Genomic DNA, 22792 nt, shown 5'->3' on the forward strand with positions numbered 1-22792 from the left:
CAGGATCTATTTTCATTAGCCTTGCTTATACACCATTGAATCATTCCCTCCAAACCCCCCCCCCCCAGAAAATCACATGATAAAAAAACAAACAAAATCCTTTATTACATTTTTATTTAGGTCCCAAAAAAACCATCATAATAACATTATATCAATAATATTAATAAAGTCAAAACAAAAGGAAAAATTAAAATAGCTATTATTTCCACAGTGTCCAGGAGTCAGCCTGTAGGAACGCTGCAAGTCCATATTATATAAAGGGCCGTGGTTTCAAGCTTGGGCGCATCATCGTCTGCTGTGCCAATCAGGAATGTAGAGGTGGTGAGGTTCAAGGGGGATAAGCCAGGCTACTGTTGTGACAGCTGTAGGAGAAAGGACGCAAACAAGCACATTACAAAACGTGACAAGACTTGTGCACAAAACATTCACACACCCCTCATTGGGGTGGGTGCTTACCTGCGGTTGTTGAGGCTGTGGTTCGGGGCCTCTGCTGGCCAGGCGGCTGAGGATGTTCCTCTCGGACATCTGGAGTCTCACTGCGACCGGGGGTATCCGGGCGATGGTTGCCGGGAGACGGGTCACGTCTGCTTTCATGTCACTGAGCAGCTCCTCCAGCTGTTTCAGCACTGAGAGGGAAAGAGAGAATGAGAACCTGGAAGTGCTTGCCAACATACAAATGCGTATATACAGTGTATTCGGAAAGTATTCAGATGCCTTGACTTTCTCCAAATGCTGTTACATTACAGCCTTGTTCTAAAAGTGATTAATGTTCCTCATCAATCTACACACAATACCCCATAATGACAAAGCAAAAGACCGGTGTAGAAATTGTTGCAAATGTATTTATTAAAAAAAAACACAAATACCTTATTTACATAAGTATTCAGACCCTTTGCTATGAGACTCAAAATTGAGCTCAAGTGCATCCTGTTTCCATTGATCATCCTTGATGTTTCTACAACTTGTAGTCCCACCTGTGGTAAATTCAATTTATTGGACATGATTTGGAAAGGCAACACCTGTCTATTTAAGGTCCCACAGTTGACAGTGCATGTCAGATTAAAAACCAAGCCATGAGGTCGAAGGAATTGTCCGTAGAGATCCGCGACAGGATTGTGTCGAGGCACAGATCTGGGGAAGGGTATCAACAAAAAAAATGTATGCAGTATTGAAGGTCCCCAAGAACACAGTGGCCTCCAACCACCAAGACTCTTCATAGAGCTGGTCGCCTGGCCAAACTGAGCAATCGGGGGAGAAGGGCCTTGGTTAGGGAGGTGACCAAGAACCCAACGGTCACTCTGACATGGCTCCAGGGTTCCTCTGTGTAAATGGGAGAATCTTCCAGAAGGACAACCATCTCTGCAGCACTCCACCAATCAGGCCTTTATGGTAGAGTGGCCAGACGGAAGCCAATCTTCAGTAAAAGGCACATGACAGCCTGCTTGGAGTTTGCCAAAAGGCACCTAAAGGACTCTCAGACCATGAGAAACAAGATTCTCTGGTCTGATGAAACCAAGATTGAACTCTTTGGCCTGAATGCCAAGGATCACATCTGGAAGAAACCTGGCACCATCCCTATGGTGAAGCATGGTGGTGGCAGCATCATCATGCTGTGGGGATGTTTTTCAGCGGCAGGGACTGGGAGACTTGGTCAGGATCAAGGGAAAGATGAACAGAGAAAAGTACAGAGAAATCCTTGATGAAAACCTTCTCCAGAGCGCTCAGGACCTCAGATTAGGGCAAAGGTTCACCTCCCACCTGGACAACGACACTAAGCACGCAGGCAGACAAGATTGGCTTCGGGACAAGTCTCTAAATGTCCTTGAGTGGCCCAGCCAGAGCCCGGACTTGAACCCGATCAAACATCACTGGAGAGACCTGAAAATAGCTGTGCAGCGACGCTCCCCATCCAACCTGACAGAGCTTTAGAGAGGATCTGCAGAGTGAGAAACTCCCCAAATACAGGTGTACCAAGCTTGTAGCGTCATACCCAAGAAGACTCGAGGCTGTAAACGCTGCCAAAGGTGCTTCAACAAAGTACTGAGTAAAGAGTCTGAATACTTATGTAAATGTGATATTTTTTATTATTATACATTTGCAGAAATTTCTAAAAACCTGTTTTTGCTGTGTGTAGATTGAGAGGGGGGGGATTAATTTACTACATTTTAGAATAAGGCTATAACGTAACAAAAATGTGGAAAAGGTCAAGGGGTCTGATTACTTTATGAATGCACACACATATATAATACCAGTCAAAAGTTTGGAGACCTACTCATTCAAAGGTTTTTCTTTATTTAAAAAATTAAATGTTCTACATTGTAGAATAAAGACGTAAAATTAGGAAATAACACATACGGAATCATGTAGTAACCAAAAAAAGTTAAAAATCTAAATAAATTCTATATTCCTCAAAGTAGCCACCCGTTGCCAGTTTTGCACACTCTTAGCGTTCTCTCAACCAGCTTCATCACCAGGAATGCATTTCAATTAACAGGTGTGCCTTCTTAAAAGTACATTTGTGGAATTTCTTTCCTTCTTAATGCACTTGAGCCAATCAGTTGTATTGTAACAAGGTAGGGTGGGTATACAGAAGACAGCCCTATTTGGTAAAATACCAAGTCCATATAATGGCAAGAACAGCTCAAATAACAGTCCATCATTACTTTAAGACATGAAGGTCAGTCAATCCAGAACATTTAGAACTTTGAAAGTTTCTTCAAGTGCAGTTGCAAAAACCATCAAGCGCTATGATGAAACTGGCTCTCATGAGGACCGCCACAGGAATGGAAGACCCAGAGTTACCTCTGCTGCAGAGGATAAGTTCATTAGGAGTTACGAGCCTCAGAAACCGCAGCCCTAATAAATGCTTCAGAGTTCAAGTAACAGACATCTCAACATCAACTGTTCAGAGACTGAGTGAATCAGGACTTCATGGTCAAATTGCTGCAAAGAAACCGCTACTAAAGGACACCAATAATAAGAGACTTGCTTGGGCCAAGAAACACAAGCAATGGACATTAGACTGGTGGAAATCTGTCCTTTGGTCTGATGAGTCCAAATTTGAGATTTTTGGTTCCAACCGCCGTGTCTTTGTGAGATGCAGAGTAGGTGAACGGATGACCTCTGCATGTGTGGTTCCCACCGTGAAGCATGGAGGTGGTGTAATGGTGCTTTGCTGGTGACACTAATTTATTTAGAATTCAAGGCACACTTAACCAGCATGGCTACTACAGCATTCTGCAGCGATACGCCATCCCATCTGGTTTGCACTTAGTGGGACTATCATTTGGTTGTCAACAGGACAATGACCCAAAACACCTCCAGGTTGTGTAAGGGCTATATGACCAAGTAGAGTGATGGAGTGCTGCATCAGATGACCTGGCCTCCACAATCACCCGACCTCAACCCAATTGAGATGGTTTGGGATGAGTTGGACCACAGAGTGAAGGAAAAGCAGCCAACAAGTGCTCAGCATATGGGAACTCCTTCAAGACTGTTGGAAAAACATTCCAGGTGAAGTTGGTTGAGAGAATGCCAAGAGTGTGCAAAGCGGTCATCAAGGCAAAGGGTGGCTACTTTGAACAATCTAAAATATATTTCGATTTGTTTAACACATTTCTGGTTACTACATGATTCCATGTGTGCTATTTTGTAGTTTTGATGTCTTCACTATTATTCGAAATAGAAAAATTCAGAAAAACTCTTGAATGAGTAGGTGTGTCCAAACTTTTGACTGGTACTGTATATATACACATAAAGGGCCGTGGTTTCAAAGCTTGGAGGGCATCATCTTCTGCTGTGCTGATCAGGACTGTAGAGGTTTATAGAATGTAGAATGTTAATAGATGAACTGTAATATCTGGTGGTGACCCGTGGAAATGCAGGACTGATTATGGCATGTTAGTTTATATTTGGCTTGGCTAACTAGCTAGCTAGCTTGTAGTATGATTTGAATGACTCAGCAACACCAGATCAACAGCATTGGCTTTTTGCCTCCTGCCCCAGTTCCTAGAGGTAAGTGGACAGCGGTGTGCGGATGCAGAAGCTCGCTTTGTGGGGGGCTTTTCTGGACCACTGCTGAGGTGTGGGGGTCTTACTGGTGCTTTTACAGTCGCCGAAGAGTCACCCAGGTGGGTGCTACACTTCAGTAGTGGACGATCCAGCCTATCTGGATCTCATCTATCACTCCGGTGTTAATTTGCTAAATTGTAATTACTTCGCTACTATAGCCTATTTATTGCCTTACCTCCTCACGCCATTTGCACACACTGCATATAGACTTATTTTTTCTTCTATTGTGTTATTGACTGTATGCTTATTTATTCCATGTGTAACTCTGTGTTGTTGTTTGTGTCGCACTGCTTTGCTTTATCTTGGCCAGGTCGCAGTTGTAAATGAGAACTTGTTCTCAACTGGCCTACCTGGTTAAATAAAGGTGAAATAATAGAATCTACGGAGGAGGAACTGTGACTATGGAAGACGACGAGGTGCCCGATGAATGATATCTCTACCTCCCTGCCCGGCTCTACACCATTATGCTCCCTCCTGTTAAGATACTTCCTTTCTGACTTGGAATGAAAAGCGCTGTATAAAATACATCTATTATTATTATTATTAACTTTACAAATCTTCAACTAAGCCTCAAGGTACTTTAGGTTGATAAATGTATTACGGTCTGTTTGTCAGCAGAGACACTATTCCTTTGCACAGGGTCACGTTCAGTAGGTACAAAACGGTCAGACACAAAGTTAAAATGGGGAGGTCCCATAGGAACCATTTAAATTTTCCGTTGCCAAACATTTTTCTACAGTGTGCCCTAATGAACTCGATCCGGGGGTACTAGGTGAGTGCCAGCTGGCTAGCTTACCTTTGTGCAGAACGGCGTTGGCAGGCTTGTTCCCCGACATGGACTCCTTGCTGAGGTGTTGGTGGGACTCGGCCAGACACTCCACCTCGCTGAAGCGCGTGTTGAGGGCCATGGAGGGGTGGGAAGGGTCCTCCGACATGTTGAGGTAGGCCGCCCGGCGCAGCTGCTCCTCGATCACCAGGGCCTGCTCCAGCAGCTAGGGGGAGGAGGGACGAGAGGAGATGGGGAAGCAGAGGGGTGGATGAGAATACAGCAATGCAAAATGCACAGCGTTTACATGGAGCACAACAAACCTTTATGCGAGAAGAGTGAAAATGAGAACGGCTGACAAACAGGCCTGGGGGGGTGGGGGTATAAGAAGAGGTGGCTTATAAATGATCATGGTTAATAAAGGCCTTTATACCTTGAACCTCCTGGCCAGAAACTTGTTTTTTATCTCCAGGAAGTTGCCTCGGTTCATCTCAGCCTTGAAGGGCTCGTTGAGGATGGCGTACTTCACGTCGTTCTGAATGTCCTGCCAACGCGCGTAGCCGTGTCTAGGGGGCGCCAGAGTCAAGGGAAAAACAAAACAGACTGGCCCCACTGTTTGCGGTATGACCCAATATTGGCCTAATGTATGTGACCATTAACCAATACTTGAAGCTGGCCATAGTTATTAGTTCTGTTGAGATTGTACTTTTTCCTGCTACAGGCAGTCCACCGTGGAGGCAATTTTACAATGAGTGTTGCACCGGTTACATTTTGAAGAGAAAAATTTGACCGTAAATCACTGATGTTTGTTTTGCAAAGAGCCATGGTGGGCAGCATAGTTTGCCAACAGTGGTATAAAAAGATACTGTATGATGCCAGCCAGAAGCCAGTAGTCATGGCGACGGTGCCAGATCTCGTTGGTCTTCTTGGTGACGGTGGCGGCCCTCTCCTCGTTCTGCCACAAGGAGTGTAGCTCTGTAGGGGGGGAGAAAAATAGTGATTCCCTGAAGTAACAATTGAGATTTGTTGAAATTGAGACCATTGAAAATGCTATTTAGTACAAGAGTAGCGCTTAACCATATATGAAACCAACCAAAAATCAGTTGAGAACGTGTGGAGATCTGTGAATGTGTGTGTGCGCGCGCACGCGGTATGCTTTCCCTCTTGACACTCCAGTTCTCTTACCTGTGAATCCTCCGTCGGCGATGTTGAACATGAATCTCGTCTTGGCTTTCTTCTTCTCCTCACTGACTCCGGCCGCCACCACCTCCTTCACACTGTCCCCGTTCTGCAGCTTGGCCAGCTCCTCCGCCTTCGCGCCATCCTTCTCCTCCTTTTGCTCTGCAGACAGAACGAGGTTGGAAATGGGGTGAGTGAGAGAACAGAGTGAAGCAGAAACGTGGACCGACAAGGCACGGGACCTGAAGTATGTCCTGACTGCAGTTTGTTGATTGACGAGTGCAAAATGAGAGAGAATGATGGTGAGAGGAGCTACCTTTCTTTTCCTCTGAGGCAGGAGTGGTATCCATCTTCTCCGTCTTCTCTTTCGTCTCTTCTGCTGTAAATCCAGAGGGATGGAGAGGAAAAAGGGGGAGAACATTAGCAAACATCAAAACGAGTGTCTAACAGAATTCAATAGAAATGGTACTGTGGAAAAATAGTGCTGAACCATATTCTATTACGACATCACCTTTGGCCTCGGAGTCTTCCGATTTGACCTCGGACACGTCCATCTTGGCCTCTGCTGCTGGAGACTTGGTCTCCTCTTCTCCCTGAGCACTCTTCTCTGCAGTCTCGCCGTCCTTCTCCTTTTCCGCCTCGCCGTTGGCAGGCTTGTCTGTTTCCATGGGCTCGTCTTCATCTTTCTCTTTCGGTTCAGGGGAAGGAGTCTTCTCCTCTTTATCGGGGATCGCATTGACCTGAAAGAGAGGAACATTTCGTAGAACCAGAAAGCACAGAGAACAGCACAGACATTTTAAACTTACTAAAACTAACCATTCTGGACAAGGAGCTCCATCTCAAACTTCACAACAATGATATACACTGTGGTATCAATATCCTATGTACAAGTATGATAAATTGGTTGGCTTTGGTCAGCCATTGGCTTATTCTAGTCTTTTGACCAATGTAGATCAAGTGTATCATTCTTTACCTCTGGGTCTTCTGTCTTTCTGGACTCCTCCTTCTCCACCTCGCCATCTTTCTTCTCCTCTTTCTCGCCATCCTTCGCAGCGTCCTCAGTCTTCGAAGGATCGTCTGCTAAACCAACAGGACATCAGCTCTTAATCCACCTTCCACATCTCCAAGCGCTGATTGACAGTTACACGTTTTACACACCCAAGCACCTCTTATTCTATGGTGGTTTCACTGTAACCAGCATAGCAGCAGCAGTGGCGCTTGAGTCAGTTGTTTGACCCTGCATGTCAAGAGTCCTGGAACAGTGAGATGGTGTGGAGGAAGACGGGGGGGGGGACAGAGTTGGTTTACCTGGGGCAGGCGTGTTGGGTTGCGTGTCTGCGGGTGTGCCAGTGGAGGGAGTTTTGGGGGCTGGGGAGGGCGAGCACACAGAGGGGAACAGGGGTTAAAAGCATCATCGCAGGAGAGGGTCTACACTCTGCAAGACGCGGGACGTACTTGCAGAGATTTTGGGTTACAGACCATAGGTCACTACAGCAGGGAAAGACGGATTAGCCGTAGGAAACGCAGGAAGAGCAAGGACCAGGGAGAGGGTTGTGGAAGAGGGCGTAGCGGTCTGTACCTGTGGCGGGCGTGTTGGGCTGCGTGTCTGCAGGCGTGCCCGTGGAGGGGGTCTTCCCTGGGGAGTCGGGGCGGGCTCCAGCAGCAGCAGCGGCCGCAGCCTTTTTACTCTCCTCCAGCTCCATCATCCAGGGCATGGACCACTGGCCGTTGACGTGCTCAAACTCCTGGACCTGGTGGAAAACACGGTCAGGGAGGCGCTACACTCTCACTTCAGCGTATGACGGTAGAGTTGATTTCCTCCCAACTATCCCAAACCAGGAACTGGGCTCTACCTTCTTGCGGATCAGCGACATCACACCGATGCGGGTGAGTACGTGTTGCCGCGACAACCCTTCGCGGGGGACGCCGTCGGCGAAGGTCTCGGCTCCGTCGGCGCCGGGCTCGCACAGGTGCCTCATGAAAAGGGAGACGTACGCCCTGTGAGGGAGAGAGGATCCGATGTAAAACAAAATATAGAGGACAAATTCAACCAATATCAAGGCATTACTATTTTGATTTACACTATAACATGTTAGTTACTCACTTGAACTCTTTCTCAGATTTCCCACGCAGGTCTCTGACCAGCCACTGGGTGGTGAAGGCGTCCTGAGGAGGCATCCCATAACGCATCACTGCATTCAAGAAGGCCTTCCTCTGGCGAACGTTGAAGCCCAACACCTGAACACCAGAGAGGCAGGGTTAGCGTTGAGTTAACAGGTAGTCCACACATTGACCCCCGACCTCTATTTCTATACAAGCCAATTGAATGCCAAGAGACAAGTGGTGGGTTGGCCCATCTGTAGATAAGCTAAACTGCAAAACACATTCAGGATCATGCAGGGCATTGGTTCAGAGTGCAGTGATCGATGGACATTGAAAGCTGACCTCAATGTTGCCTCCCACTCTGGCCAGCAGGGGTGGCAGTGGCTTGTCCCTGTCGCCCCGCATGCCTTTCCTGTTGGGTCTGCGAGAGTTGGCTGCACCGCCAGAAAAAGGAAAACATGAAAGGTTATTCTCTTAAGCTTCACAAACCACATACTAAACACACACCACCCCACTCTTGTAAACACCACCGACAGAGACACCATCTGTCCACACACACACACTTTCGCTTACCTTCTGCCCGCTCATCAAAGTCCTCGTCGCCCTCCTCGGAGGCCACAGAGTAGTCCGAGTTGTTGTCCGATTGGTCATCCTGCCAATCTGCTTGGAGACAGAAGACACGGGGCGCAATTTCAGTACACAGTCCAGAAACTTCTTTGAACTTATTAAAAAGATGAACATTTAAAAGGAGGGGGGAAGAAGATTTTACAAGGAAGTGGACTTCGAGTAAAAGGTTGACAACCAGACCAAGCACAGAGCGCTAGAAGGAAACCAACGTCACAGATATGGGGGTGATGTGTCAACTTGCCCACAAGCAGTGCCCGAGTGTGAGTAGCTGACTCAAACCACATGTGGGATATTGTTTAAGCTAGTATGTGGACAGTTAGGAGCCGAGAAGAGATGCACTGTTTCCCGACTCAAAACAGGGAAGTGGTACAAAACACAAACAACCGCAATTCAGTCACACACGCCAACTCATTCTTCAAATCTCTTAGGGTACTAGGATTAAAGAGGGCCACATTTTGCGGGGGCGGGTGCTGGCATTTTCATCCTCTTGGTGAGGTGCCTGAGATCATGGTGGCTGTGCAGTGCATTGTGGGTAGTGTAGTTCACGCCATTGCAATGCATTGTATTCAGGCATCAAAAGTTAACAAGGAAAGCTGCCATTCCGACATAAAACTAACTAGGACTTGGAACAGATATCCACTCACATTAATGTAATTCTGAAGAGTTTGGATTGTTGCTGGGAATAGAAGATCACTAAGGACTGAGGACTGACACAGAGCCTTTCTAAAGAGGTAATGCAAATGGGAGGAAAATTCTAATTGCCACCACAACTGAAGAGGCATGCCTCGTGCAGGAGGTGAGGAGTAATCAAACCAGCACAAACACCTGACACCACACAGTTACTAAGACTTCACCGGTGAAACTCACACCCACCACACTCTCTCTCACACACGTAAGTAAATAATGGCGTTGGCGCTTGTTGTTGTTACCTCGTCTACTACCTCGGTCCTCCTGGGAGCCGTCGTTGTAGTTGACCTGCTTGCGGATGCGCTTGCCCTTGCCCAGGTTGCGGGCCAGGTCCTCCTGCTGCTGCTCATAGTGGTGCCTGAGCAGCTTCTCCCAGTAGTCTGGGTCGACACTCTCCTCCTGCTTGATGATCTCCCTCTGTACTTCCTCCTCCTGAGGGGGGGCCGAGAGCGAGGGAGGGAGGGAAAGGAGAGAGAGAGAGAGGTGCGAAAGGAGAGTCAATGATCAAGTGTGCCGGTGTCAAATGAGACACGTCAGTTACACACACACACACTCGCAACGTCTGGGCTACAACGAGGCCACTTGGGAGTCGACCGTCTAAAAATGTAAAACGTCACTTTGGCCAAAGTGTCTGCTAAATGGCGCGTTTGACCCAAAACCAACACAACTTACCGCCTCCTCCTCGTCCTTGACCACGTACTGGGCCACCTTGAAGGAACCGAGGTACTCGTTCATGCTCCCGATCTCCGTTTCCTCCGGGGTTTCGGACTCCTGGTTCCTGTCCAGCAGTCTGTCCACCGCCATGTCATCATAGTGGATCACCTGGCTGTCCTCCTCCTTGTTCTCACCTGGGGAACATTAAACATGATCAGAACGTTAGAATGAATGTGTTGTAAACATTGTCATGACCTTATCTTGAACTTAATCTGTTCTAGACATCTTCACATCGGTTTACCCAAAATGTTGATAATTTCATCCAATAAGCACAAATAAGTAATAACCAACAAACTATCATCTTATTTGACTGTTCGTATCTGCTGGCATTTGCTTGTTTTCTGTTCACCTGCAACACGCTTCCAGTAACCTGCTGTGGGCAGGTAAAAAAAAAAAAATATATATATACAATAAGACAACATTTCATTGCTCCCGTTCAAGACAACTGAAAAGTGATTTGACAGATGAACAACTATCCACTCCATCCTTCCACCCATCCATGTTTACAACAGCAGGAGATGTTTAGTTCTTTTTTACCTTCTTTGTCCCCCTTTCCAAGCTCGTCCTTGAACAGCTCCTCCGTGCCAAACTTGAGGATGTCGTCCAGCTCCTGTTTGGACATGGAACCCGTCTTGGAGCCCAGACCAGGACGCACCACCAGGTGGGTCAACATCATCTTCTTCTTGGCAACCTGGAGAGGGAGGGAACGTGGCACGTTTCAATGTCTGCATTGACTTTCTTCCTGCCCGTATAGGCCAAGGAAATGAAATGAGTAGCGTTGACGACAGACGAGGCTCGCTTCCACACACACGACATTCATTGGATCCAACAACAAGGTAGCAATTCTATGATATAGACTGCTGCGTTGCGTTGTGAAGAGGTCATTGTGATGTTGCAGGAGAGGGGACAGCCTCTTTACCTGAGTGATCCTCTCCTCCACAGAGGCCTTTGTGACGAAGCGGTAGATCATCACCTTCTTGTTCTGTCCGATACGGTGAGCTCTGCTGAACGCCTGAGTAGAGGAAGACGCAGAGACAAACAGTATGACCCTTTCATCCTTGCAACCACCTTAATAAAAGTTGATATAATAGAGAACAAGGAGATGGTGAATGGTCCAATCATAAATTGACCCATAAGCACTTGTGGAGATCTGATTGGATTCGACAGGTGTAAGCAATATGGTAATAGCTCCACCTTGCCCTCTGACAGGCTAGGTGGAAGGTTCACCATAGTACTTCTACTAATCAAATTCTCGAAGATCATTGGGCTTGATTTGGGATTGGGTGTGTGTGTGATGGTTCCAAGTGTGTTACCTGGATGTCGTTGTGAGGGTTCCAGTCGGAGTCGTAGATGATGACGGTGTCGGCGGTGGCCAGGTTGATACCCAGACCTCCAGCTCTCGTCGACAGCAGGAAGGCAAACTGCAGCGCTCCAGGAGCTAAGGAACAAAACAGATCAACCACTCAGACCAAATCACTATACGTGTATATATATATATATATATATGTATATATATATCAATCACTTTCTACATCAATAACAATCTATATTTACATCAATCACTTGCTTTCTCTCTATAATCATTCACTTTCCAGGGATTATTCCGTTTTTTTTCTGGCCCACCTAAATCCCAAAAAGCTAAAATAAATTCATAAAGAATAAAAACTTTTGGGATGGAAAAACGTGTGTAGAAGTAAACAACCTCTCCTCTGACATCATTGCACGCGCGATAGAAGAGCACAATATGTTCTGCAATATAAAGTATGACACTCCTCAGCTCGCCAACAATAGCGGGTTGTGGGGCGGCTAGTGGCGCCGTTTCCACCTACTGAGAATTCCATCTCTAAAAACAACTAAAACCTGATATAAACTGTGTAAAAAAGATAAAAGGACCTATATAATTTCGTATTAATATCATGTTTGAGAACTAACCAAAGCTAGACAGTCAGGGAGGATAACAAATTCCCCCCAAAATTATTGCAACAAAGACTCAGAACTTCTTTGGAGCCCTGTTTTGTCGCTGATATTCTTAAAACGAAATTAACTTGAGATTGCACGCACCTGCGTGCTAAAACAAGCTCGATTTCAACGAAAACCCCACAAGAATAAAACAGTGCTTTAGATAATCGTGCGTTGATATCAGACAGCGGACAATTTCGCCATCTAGGTTGTCTATTCCCGCACAATTGAAATAAAGAACTATCAGGAGCTCCAGAAAACATAAGGCTGATGAATGTAAAATAGCTTATTATAAGAATAGGAGTAGCCTAATAGTCCTACAGACTCGTTCATTCAAATGTTCCACCATAAATGGCATTTCATTTGATAAAAAAAAAAAATTACATTTCAAATAAACAGTATCAGTCAAAAGTTTGGACACACCTACTCATTCAAGTGTTCTTCTTTATTTTTACTATTTTCTAGATTGTAGAATAATAGTGAAGATATCAAAATTACGAAATAACACATATGGAATCATGTAAACAACAAAAAGTGTTAAACAAATCAAAATATATTTTATACTCTTGGCATACTCTCAACCGGATTCATGACGCAGTCACCTGGAATGCATTTCAATTAACAGGTTTGCGGGATTTCTTTCCTTCTTAATGCATTTGAGCCGATCAGTTGTGTTGTGACAAGGTAGGGGTGATATACAGAAGATAGCTCTATTTGGTAAAAGACCAAGTCCATATTATGGCAAGAACTGCTCAAATAAGCAAAGAGAATCAACAGTCCATCATTACTTTAAGACAGGAAGGTCAGTCTATCCGAAACATTTCAGGAACTTTGAAAGTTTCTTCAAGTGCAGTTGCAAAAACCATCAAGCACTATGATGAAACTTGCTCTCATGAGGACCGCCACAGGAATGGAAGAACCAGAGTTACCTCTGCTGCAGAGGATAAGTTCATTCGAGTTACGAGCCTCAGAAACTGCAGCACAAATAAATGCTTCACAGAGTTCAAATAACAGACACATGTCAACATCAACTGTTCAGAGACTGAGTGAATCAGGACTTCATGGTCAAATTGCTGCAAAGAAACCGCTACTAAAGGACACCAATAATAAGAGACTTGCTTGGGCCAAGAAACACAAGCAATGGACATTAGACTGGTGGAATACTGTCCTTTGGTCTGATGAATCCAAATTTGAGATTTTTGGTTCCAACCGCCGTGTCTTTGTGAGATGCAGAGTAGGTGAACGGATGACCTCTGCAGGTGTGGTTCCCACCGTGAAGCATGGAGGTGGTGGTGTAATGGTGCTTTGCTGGTGACACTGATTTATTTAGAATTCAAGGCACACTTAACCAGCATGGCTACTACAGCATTCTGCAGCGATACGCCATCCCATCTGGTTTGCACTTAGTGGGACTATCATTTGTTTGTCAACAGGACAATGACCCAAAACACCTCCAGGTTGTGTAAGGGCTATATGACCAAGTACAGTGATGGAGTGCTGCATCAGATGACCTGGCTTCACCCGACCTCAACCCAAATGAGATGATTTGGGATGAGTTGGACTGCAGAGTGAAGGAAAAACAGCCAACAAGTGCTCAGCATATGTGGGAACTCCTTCAAGAAAAGCATTCCAGGTGACTACCTCATGAAAGCTGGTTGAGTGTGCAAAGCTGTCATCAAGGAAAAAGGCTGGCTACTTTGAAGAATCTAAAATAACATATTTTGATTTGTTTAACACTTTCTTGGTTTCTACAAGATTCCAAATGCGTCATTTCATAATTTTGATGTGTTCACTATTAATCTACAATGTAGAAAATAGTCAAACTAAAGAAAAACCCTTAACCCGTTGTCCACATTTTGACTGATACTGTATATAAATCCCTCTTGAAATTAAACAATGATAGGATATATACACCTAATTTAGAAGACTACAACTATATAATAGTCACTCTGAAATTGCAGTATACACAGTGATCTAGTTAGAGAGTGAATGAGGAAGTCAGTGTGGGGTGAGCCTCACCATTGAATCTGTCGATGGCCTCCTGTCTCATGCCCCCGGTGATGCTGCCGTCGATACGCTCGTACTTGTAGCCCTCGTTCTCCAGGAAGTCCTCCAGCAGGTCAAGCATCTTGGTCATCTACGACAGAGGGAGTGAATGGGCGGGGAGTAAACAAATAAAGCTCACGCACAAGAGGAAAAACAATCTTCAATCTATAACACAATCTACATGAGTAAGCAGTGCCCATGTGAGGTGTGTGCTTTTCGTATCCAAGACCTTTGAAATGTTTGGATCCTTCTTGATGTAATGTGATTCGTGGACTCAAATAAAATATTGATAATGTGTGTGTGTGTGTGTGTTGGTTAACTAACCTGAGAGAAGATGAGTACTCTGTGCCCTCCGTCTTTCAGCTTCCTCATCATCTTCTGCATTAGCGTCAGTTTCCCGGCAGACTTAGTGAGGGCGCTACCGTCGTACATCCCATTGGGCATCTTTGGGGCTTCCTGTTTGGGGTGGGGGGGAACCAATCAAGAGCCAGAGCTTCAGCTATATAGACCCTTACAGGAAAATACTACAAAAGTTATAAGGCATATCATGAAATTGCTTGACGCAAATAGTATCTAAGACTGTATAAAATAGACTGTATAGACTGTACAAAATTAATGCACCACTACACCACTTAGCCATCACAATAGCATGGTCCATTCCCATTAAAATGTATTAATAAGTGGGTCATACCATGGCAGCCACAGGGAAGAGGTAGGGGTGATTGCAGCACTTCTTGAGGTCCATCACCACGTTGAGCAGGGATACTTGATTTCCACCACTGCGCGTGTTCAGGGCCTCAAAGTTACGGGTGAGGATGAATTTGTAATACTTCCTAAAAAGAGAAAAGAAAAAAACAAGAAAATCCACATTTAATACCACTTCCACAGTCCAATTATATTGTAAAGTTCTCATGAGTTGAGTATCCCAAGGGAAGATTGTGTTTAATTAACAGTCTATGGGGGCGTCCGTGGGGCGACGCACAATTGGCCTAGCGTCGCCCGGGTTAGGGAGGGTTTGGCCGGTAGGGATATCCTTGTCTCATCGCGCACCAGCGACTCCTGTGGCGGGCCGGGCACAGTGCACGCTAACCAAGGTCGCCAGGTGCACGGTGTTTCCTCCGACACATAGGTGCGGCTGGCTTCCGGGTTGGATGCTCGCTGTGTTATTAAGAAGCAGTGCGGCTTGGTTGGGTTGTGTTTCGGAGGACGCATGGCTTTCGACCTTCGTCTCTCCCAAGCCCGTACGGGAGTTGTAGCGATGAGACAAGATAGTAATTACTAACAATTGGATACAACGAAATTGGGGAGGAAAAGGGGGTAAAAAAGAGAGAAAAAAAAGTAACAGTCTATGGACGATGACTAATCATTCTAACTATATATTTGATCATGTCACCCCCTTGGCCAAGTTAGACAGCACATACAACTGGGTCACCACTATTCAAATATACCCCCCATCCCGCCATGCACTTTCACTCACTTCTGCATGGGGCTGAGCTCCACCCTGACGATGAGCTCCGTCTTGGAGGGCATGTGTTTGAAGACGTCAGCCTTCAGTCTCCTGAGCATGTGGGGTCCCAGCATGTCATGCAGCTTCTTGATCTGGTCCTCTTTGGCGATGTCAGCAAACTCTTCCAGGAAACCCTCCAGGTTACTACACAGAGAGAGGAAGTTGCAGGTAAGTAAGTAACGGTTAACTCTATAATAACTGATCTAAGATGAGTGGGGTGTGAAGTGGTCATTGAAGTGGTCATTGAGTGGGGTGTGAAGTGGTCATTGGGATTGAGTGGGAAAGTGTAGAAAGTGATGTGGTCAGAATGTGTGTACACACACACCTGAATCTCTCTGGCGTGAGGAAGTTGAGGAGGTGGAACAACTCTTCCAGGTTGTTCTGTAGAGGTGTACCGGTCAGTAGCAGCTTGTGCTGGAGAGGATAGTTGTTCAGCACTCTGAAGAACTGGAGGGGAGAGAAAACAGAGTATTATTCAACTAAAAATGACAACACTTCTGTATTTGTCAATGGTACTTTCAGCCATACCAGTTTAGGTGGAGTTTCATTGTACAATGAGGGTATCCAACTAATGAGAAATAAAATTTGGGATGCCTCATTGCCCTTATACTTCCAAATGTATATTTTTCCTGAATACGGGAATATGTTGCACATAACAGGTACCTCCATAACACAAGTCCTTTAAACCCTCAACTCTAATCTCTCACCTTGGACTGGTTGTTTTTGAGCCTGTGGGCCTCATCGACCACCAGACAGGCCCAATCTATGGAACCTAGGATGGCCATGTCGATGGTGATCAACTCATAGGACGTCAGCAGCACATGGAACTTCACCGATGAGTCTTTCTACAAGGACACGACAGGGGGAAAGGTTAAAAACGTGACACACACCAGCATATCATTGAAGGAGTGATATATTGACAACAACAAAAATAATAATAATTTCCTTTGTCGATAAACAGTTCTATTTCATCGGTTCTTTTTAAACACATTTCCCCCCGTAATTCTCACCTTCATCTTAGAAGCCCTCTTGCCTCCACGGATGGCGTTGTTCTCGAAGGAGAACTCGTTCTCTCTGATGACGGCTCTGCTGTCCTTGTCTCCTACGTAGGTCACCACGTACATGTCCGGGGCCCACATCTCAAACTCTCGTTCCCAGTTAATGATGGTAGACAGGGGGGCGCTCACCAGGAACGGGCCCTTGGAGTGACCCTATAAGGTGGAAAGAAAAAAGTTAATTAAAATAAGATCACTTGTATGGGTGGCCCCAGCGGGAATCAAACCCACTACCTTTGGTGTTGCAAGTGCCATTCTCTACTAACTGAACCACAGCTAATTTAACTTAAATAAATATAATTTCTCATGTAACATTTAAATTTCTATCATTCTAATGTTAAAATATTGTGTCGTCACAGACATTGCATTCTACACTCCGATCAATAGGTGGCAGTAGTCTCCATGTGATCACCCCCAAAGAGTGTTAACACAAAGCTCAAGCAACATGCCGTCAGATTTCACCTGACATATTATACAAACTGGTTGGGCTGGTTGCTATTGGTCTAAAGGGATGCCTAGTTGGCATTTCTGATCAGTTCCTGTTTAAATAATGGCTACCACGCCACCATTTGGCCTTGTAAAAAATAAAAGTAAACAATGACATTTAATCAACAAGTAAAACGTAAAAAACTATAGTTGAACATGCGTCATTCTATAAATAAAAATGGGGCCAATGTGTGATATTGGGATTGTTACGAAACATAAATATAATGTATGCAGTTCCACATGTGTACTTAGAAAAATATATGCAAATTGGCCTATACATCCTTTAAGCAGGGCTCATACAGACATTGGCAAGTCAAATTCAAGGACTTCTTCAAGCATTTAATTATAATTTAAGGACCTCAATAGTTTACACAATTGTACATATAGGGCCTAATATACTGATTAAATGTTCAATATTCACTACATGGCCAATAGTATGTGGACACCTGCTCGTCAAACATTTCATTCCAAAATCATGGGCAGTAATACGGGGTTGGTCCCCCACTTTGCTGCTATAAACAGCCTCCACTCTTCTGGGAAGGCTTTCCATTTGATGTTGGAACATTGCTGCAGGGACTTCCTTCCATTCAGCCACAAGAGCATTAGTGAGGTCGGGCGATTAGGTCTGGCTCGCAGTCGGCGTTCCAAATCATCCCAGAAGTATTCGATGGGGTTGAGGTCAGGGCTCTGTGCAGGCCATTGTCAGGCCCTTCCCCAAACTGTTGCCACAAAGTTGGAATCACTGAATTGTCTAGAATGTCATTGTACGCTGTAGCGTTAAGATTTCTCTTCACTGGAACTAAGGGGCCTAGCCCAAACCATGAAAAACAGCCCCAGACCATAATTCCTCCTCCACCAAACGTTACAGTAGGCACTACACATTGGGGCGGGTAGTGTTCCCCTGATATCCGCAAAACCCAGATCCGTCCTTATGACTGCCAAATGGTGAAGCGTGATTCCTCACTCCAGAGAACGAGTTTCCACTGCTACAGAGTCCAACGGCGATGAGCTTTACACCTCTCCAGCCAACGCTTGGCATTGCGCATGGTGATCTAAGGCTTGTGTGCGGCTGCTCAGCCATGGAAACCCATTTCATGAAGCTCCAGAGGAACAGTTTGTGTGTTGACGTTGCTTCCAGAGGCAGTTTGGAACTCGGTAGTGAGTGTTGCCACCGAGGACAGACGATTGTTACGCACGGGGCAGACGATTGTTACGCACTGGGCGGTCCCGTTCTGTGAGCTTGTGTGGCACATCACTTCACGGCTGAGCCGTTGTTGCATCACATCACATCCGGCCGTGATTGGGAGTCCCATAGGGCAGCACACAATTGGCCCAGCATTGTCCGGCTTTGGCCGGGGTAGGCCATCATTGAAAATAAGAATTTGTTCTTACATGACTTGCCTAGTTAAATAAAATAAATGAAACATAAAATGGCGCTCCTAGATGTTTACAGTTGACCGTCACTGAGCTCTTCAGTAAGGGCCATTTTGATGCCCATGTTTGTCTATGAGATTGCATGGCTGTGTGCTCGATTTTACACAGCTGTAAGCAAGAGGTGTGGCTAAAATAGCCAAATCCACTAATTTGAAGGGGTGTCCATATACTTCAGGCCACGTAGTGTATGTTATAAGTAAACGCAAGGACAGAAAAGTTATGTTTTACGTCACGATTTTGGACAAATCCGTCAAGACAGCAACCACGATAAAGGGTTAAACATAGGGTTTAAATCAACTCAGGAATTTTACTGAATATAGTCATGGTTCCCCCTTATATTTTAATGTAATGACATGAAAAAAATTGGCAGACTTTTATCAATGACTTGTCAACAGCTGTAACAAGTTATCCAGCAGAGGAAATCCTCCCTGGTACCCTAGTAAACAGAAAGACCCACATACACATTCACCCTTATTCTCTCCCAGGACACACACACCTCTTTGTAGAGTGAGTAGAGGAACACGGCAGTCTGCACAGTCTTGCCCAGTCCCATCTCGTCAGCCAGGATAGTGTCTGTGCCCTGTGCCCAGGAGAAACGCAGCCAGTTGAGACCCTCCAGCTGGTAGGGGTGCAGGTTGCCCCCCGTACTGTCTATGTAATCAGGCTGCCGCTCAAACTTGATGGTGGGCTGAAGAGGGGGAAGATAGAGAAGAACGGTGAGTTACTGTTGGTGTCAAGACACACCACTAAGCAGGAAATATGCACCATAAGGGATTTATCATGTGTTTGACATAACACAAAGCTGCAGAAAAAGAGATGCTAAAAGTCAATTTTAACGGTAAGATACTGAGCAATTTATGACGATCAGGAATACCTGCTAAATCACGAGAAACACTATCTCTGATAAAAAAGACAAGCCGTGTCGCCAATCCAATAAAAATGACAACAGTCAACACTTACATCAACGACAGGATTCTCAGGAGGCCGGTCCATCCTCTTCGTCTTGCCTTTCACCTTGATCTTCTTCCCTGGTTTACCCTCGTCGCCCATCATCAGCTCCCTGAAACAGATGAGAGAACATCGTTACCCTCGGAAACAGACAATGAAGAACCTCCTCCATTCCACCTATACAATGTAGAGAAGGTGGCAATAATGCATTAGTTACCTGTGGTTCCAGTACTGCTGTCTGAAGACGTCAAACTCTGGGATGTCCATGTCCTCAGCCTCCCAGGTGGCCTGGTCGTAGGCAAGGTCTTTCCACTTGATGAGGTAGTGTACGTTATTCTTCTTGTCCTGACTGCAGCTCACAAACAGACAAAACTTGGTTAGCAACATTGCCATTTAAATCCAGTAGGCATGCATGCATACACACAGATATATATATATATATATATATATATATATATATATATATATACACACACAAAAGTATGTGGACACCCCATCAAATTAGTGGATTTTGCTATTTCAGCCACACCTGTTGCTGACAGATGTATAAAAATCGAGCACACAGCCATGCAATCTCCATAGACAAACATTTGCAGTAGAATGGCCGTACTGAAGAGCTAAGTGACATTCAACGTGGCACCGTCAGAGGATGCCACCTTTCCGACAAGTCAGTTCGTCAAATTTCTGCCCTGCTAGAGCTGCCCCGGTCAACTGTAAGTGCTGTTATTGTGAAGTGGAAACGTCTAGGAGCAACAACGGCTCTGCCGCTAAGTGGTAGGCCACACAAGGTCACAGAACGGGACTTTCAAGCACTAAAGCGCATAGCGCTTAAAAATCATCGGTCCTCGGTTGCAACACCGACTACCAAGTTCCAAACTACCTCTGAAAGCAACGTCAGCACAAGAGCTGTTTGTTGGGAGCTTCATGAAATGGGTTTCAATGGCCGAGCAGCCGCACACAAGCCTAAGATCACCATGCGCAATGCCAAGTGTCAGCCGGAGTGGTGTAACGCTCGCTGCCATTGGACTCTGGAGCAGTGGAAACCCTGGTGTGATAAATCACAGGTTTGGCGGATGCCAGGAGAACACTACCTGCCTCAATGCATAGTGCCAACTAAAGTTTGGTGGAGGAGGAATAATGGTCTGGGGCTGTTTTTCATGGTTCGGGCTGGGCCCCTTAGTTCAAGTGAAGGGAAATCTTAACGCTACAGCGTACAATGACTTTTTAGACGATTCAGTGATTCCAACTTTGTGGCAACAGTTTGGGGAAGGCCCTTTCCTGTTTAATCATGACAATGGCCTGCACAGAGCCCCGACCTTAACCCCATCAAACACCTTGGGATAAACTGGAACACCGACTGCGAGCCGGGCCTAATCGCCCAACATCAGTGCACGACCTCACTAATGCTTGTGGCTGAATGGAAGCAAGTCCCCGCAGCAATGTTCCAACATCTAGTGGAAAGCCTTCCCAGAAGAGTGGAGGCTGTTATCGCAGCAAAGGGGGCACCAACTCCATATTAATGACCATGATTTTGGAATGAGATGGTCGACAAGCAGGTGTCCACATACCTTTGGTCATGTAGTGTATCTGCAACTGATTGGTTAAAATGATTGCTTTGACAAATGGGACATTTGCACCACAAGGAGAAACCCTTTACCTGACAAACAAAACATGCAGATTTCATCAAGTGTGTAGGAGTTCTCCTTTCCATTGAAGGGAAAATCCTGACTAGACACTCATTTACAAAGTGTACGACTATGTGTCTGGCCTTGCAACTCAAAATCTGCTGCTATAATGGAAATGTTAACTCTCAATGAGACTAAAAACACATTTGAATCCCATTTAGCAGCCAGTCCGGGAGTCTCGTCTGACCTGTGGTTAAGGATGCGGTGAATCATCATCCAGGCGATCTTGATGCCAAAGCGGTAGTACTTCTCCTCCATCTTGGCGTAGAGCGGGTCCTTGGCCTTCCTCTTCGTGCTCTTTTCCTCGTCGCCCTCGCCAAAGTCTACTGAAGGAGGCTCGTCCATGTCGTTCTTCCTCTGGTAGTTCCTGAACATCACCTGACAGTGCAGCTCCAACTGGAGACAGGGAAAAGGTGGGTGAGAGGGGGAAGTGTGTGTGTGTGTTGTCGAACGTTGGTGCGACAACGCTCCTCTCTAATCCATTTCAGTGAGAAAGAAGAGAGCGTCTGAACGGTTTTTGTGTGTGTTTGTTTCAGTGTGCGCCACGCCTCTGAAAAGCAAAAATAAGATGCGCAACAACTCAAAATGAAGGTAGGTGTGTATGGGTGCGATTGCCTGCAACGTGGTGGCCGAGCGTAAGTCTGTGTACCTGTGTGTGTACATACCTGCAGCTCAGACACCCAGGAGCAGTGCCAGTAGGACATGTTGCTCCACTTGGCGAAGAACTCCCTCTCAGGGCGCCCGGCCAGAGGGGCGGGGTCAGGCTGGTCAGCCGGGAGGTCTGGGGGGCGGGGGATGGGCGTGGGCGGAGGGGGGTCGCCCCAGCGCCACGTCAGAATCTTCTGCACCTTGCCCTTCATGGGTGGACACTGAAGAGGGGAGGAAAGTGTCAGTGAATAGGTCAAATGTTTTTAAAACCCGCTCGCTTTTCAGGACAAACTGATCATAACGACATGGTGAATACTCCTTGTCTACAGATAAGCTAGGTAATGTTACATGGTGTTGAACCATTTAGTCGTTTTGTTTTCCCAATACACTACCCAAGGGGGTAGGGGGCTAGGTTTCAATTTGGGAAGTAGAATTCACTGTACCCTGTGTAACTGGCTGTGCCCCGTGTCAATCACCCTCCGGGTCCCACCCCATTGATTTACTCACAGTGCAGCGTGGGCAGATCCACTCTCCGTTGGGGATCTCAGGCAGGGGCGGGTTGAGACAGTGGATGTGGTAGGAGGAGGGACAGGAGTCGCAGCAGAGCAGCTCGCCACCGTCCTTACACACCCTGCAGAACTCCATGTGGTGGTCATCCTCCTCCGGCTCTGCCTCCACCTCCTCCTCCTCTTCTTCTGAGCCCTCCTCCCGCGCCTCCCACTGTTTGCCCTCCTTCTCCTGTGGATGGGAGAGGGAAGGGGTTCATGTGAATGGTAGTTGAGCAACGGGAAAGGGTTAACTGTTTGACTAGTAGGGAAGCAAAGATGGTTACACACTGGAGCAATTTAAGAGCTAACAGTACCAGCATATATCGCAG

The 22792-nt window shown here is 46.0% G+C and overlaps 1 protein-coding gene across 20 annotated transcripts in view; it reads right to left on the reverse strand.

Moving 5' to 3' along the window:
• Positions 1-97: 97 nt before the first annotated feature.
• The window catches only part of LOC139554640 (chromodomain-helicase-DNA-binding protein 4-like), a 28226-nt gene continuing 5531 nt past the window's right edge, over positions 98-22792 (reverse strand). For 2 of the 20 annotated variants that reach the window (XM_071367609.1, XM_071367601.1), the window contains exons 9-42: positions 22423-22653; positions 21933-22136; positions 21455-21663; positions 19800-19931; positions 19595-19694; positions 19131-19322; positions 16670-16870; positions 16367-16504; positions 15985-16106; positions 15630-15803; positions 14844-14985; positions 14477-14608; positions 14126-14243; positions 11461-11585; positions 11067-11159; positions 10685-10838; positions 10497-10520; positions 10106-10281; positions 9676-9865; positions 8692-8782; positions 8462-8561; positions 8121-8254; positions 7870-8014; positions 7596-7767; positions 7325-7384; positions 6990-7096; positions 6528-6756; positions 6333-6395; positions 6023-6178; positions 5704-5812; positions 5271-5403; positions 4868-5063; positions 457-626; positions 98-362 (exon numbers count right to left, since the gene is read on the reverse strand). In XM_071367609.1, coding sequence (XP_071223710.1) covers positions 348-362; positions 457-626; positions 4868-5063; positions 5271-5403; positions 5704-5812; positions 6023-6178; positions 6333-6395; positions 6528-6756; positions 6990-7096; positions 7325-7384; positions 7596-7767; positions 7870-8014; positions 8121-8254; positions 8462-8561; positions 8692-8782; positions 9676-9865; positions 10106-10281; positions 10497-10520; positions 10685-10838; positions 11067-11159; positions 11461-11585; positions 14126-14243; positions 14477-14608; positions 14844-14985; positions 15630-15803; positions 15985-16106; positions 16367-16504; positions 16670-16870; positions 19131-19322; positions 19595-19694; positions 19800-19931; positions 21455-21663; positions 21933-22136; positions 22423-22653 — 4737 coding nt within the window. In that variant the 3' untranslated portion in view covers positions 98-347. The remainder of the gene's footprint in view (positions 363-456; positions 627-4867; positions 5064-5270; positions 5404-5703; positions 5813-6022; positions 6179-6332; positions 6396-6527; positions 6757-6989; positions 7097-7324; positions 7385-7595; positions 7768-7869; positions 8015-8120; positions 8255-8461; positions 8562-8691; positions 8783-9675; positions 9866-10105; positions 10282-10496; positions 10521-10684; positions 10839-11066; positions 11160-11460; positions 11586-14125; positions 14244-14476; positions 14609-14843; positions 14986-15629; positions 15804-15984; positions 16107-16366; positions 16505-16669; positions 16871-19130; positions 19323-19594; positions 19695-19799; positions 19932-21454; positions 21664-21932; positions 22137-22422; positions 22654-22792) is intronic. The other 18 variants (XM_071367613.1, XM_071367611.1, XM_071367612.1 and 15 more) reach the window with 16 other exon arrangements.

This window comes from Salvelinus alpinus, chromosome 26, assembly GCF_045679555.1.
Source record: "Salvelinus alpinus chromosome 26, SLU_Salpinus.1, whole genome shotgun sequence".
In the NCBI taxonomy this organism is placed as follows: domain Eukaryota; kingdom Metazoa; phylum Chordata; class Actinopteri; order Salmoniformes; family Salmonidae; genus Salvelinus; species Salvelinus alpinus.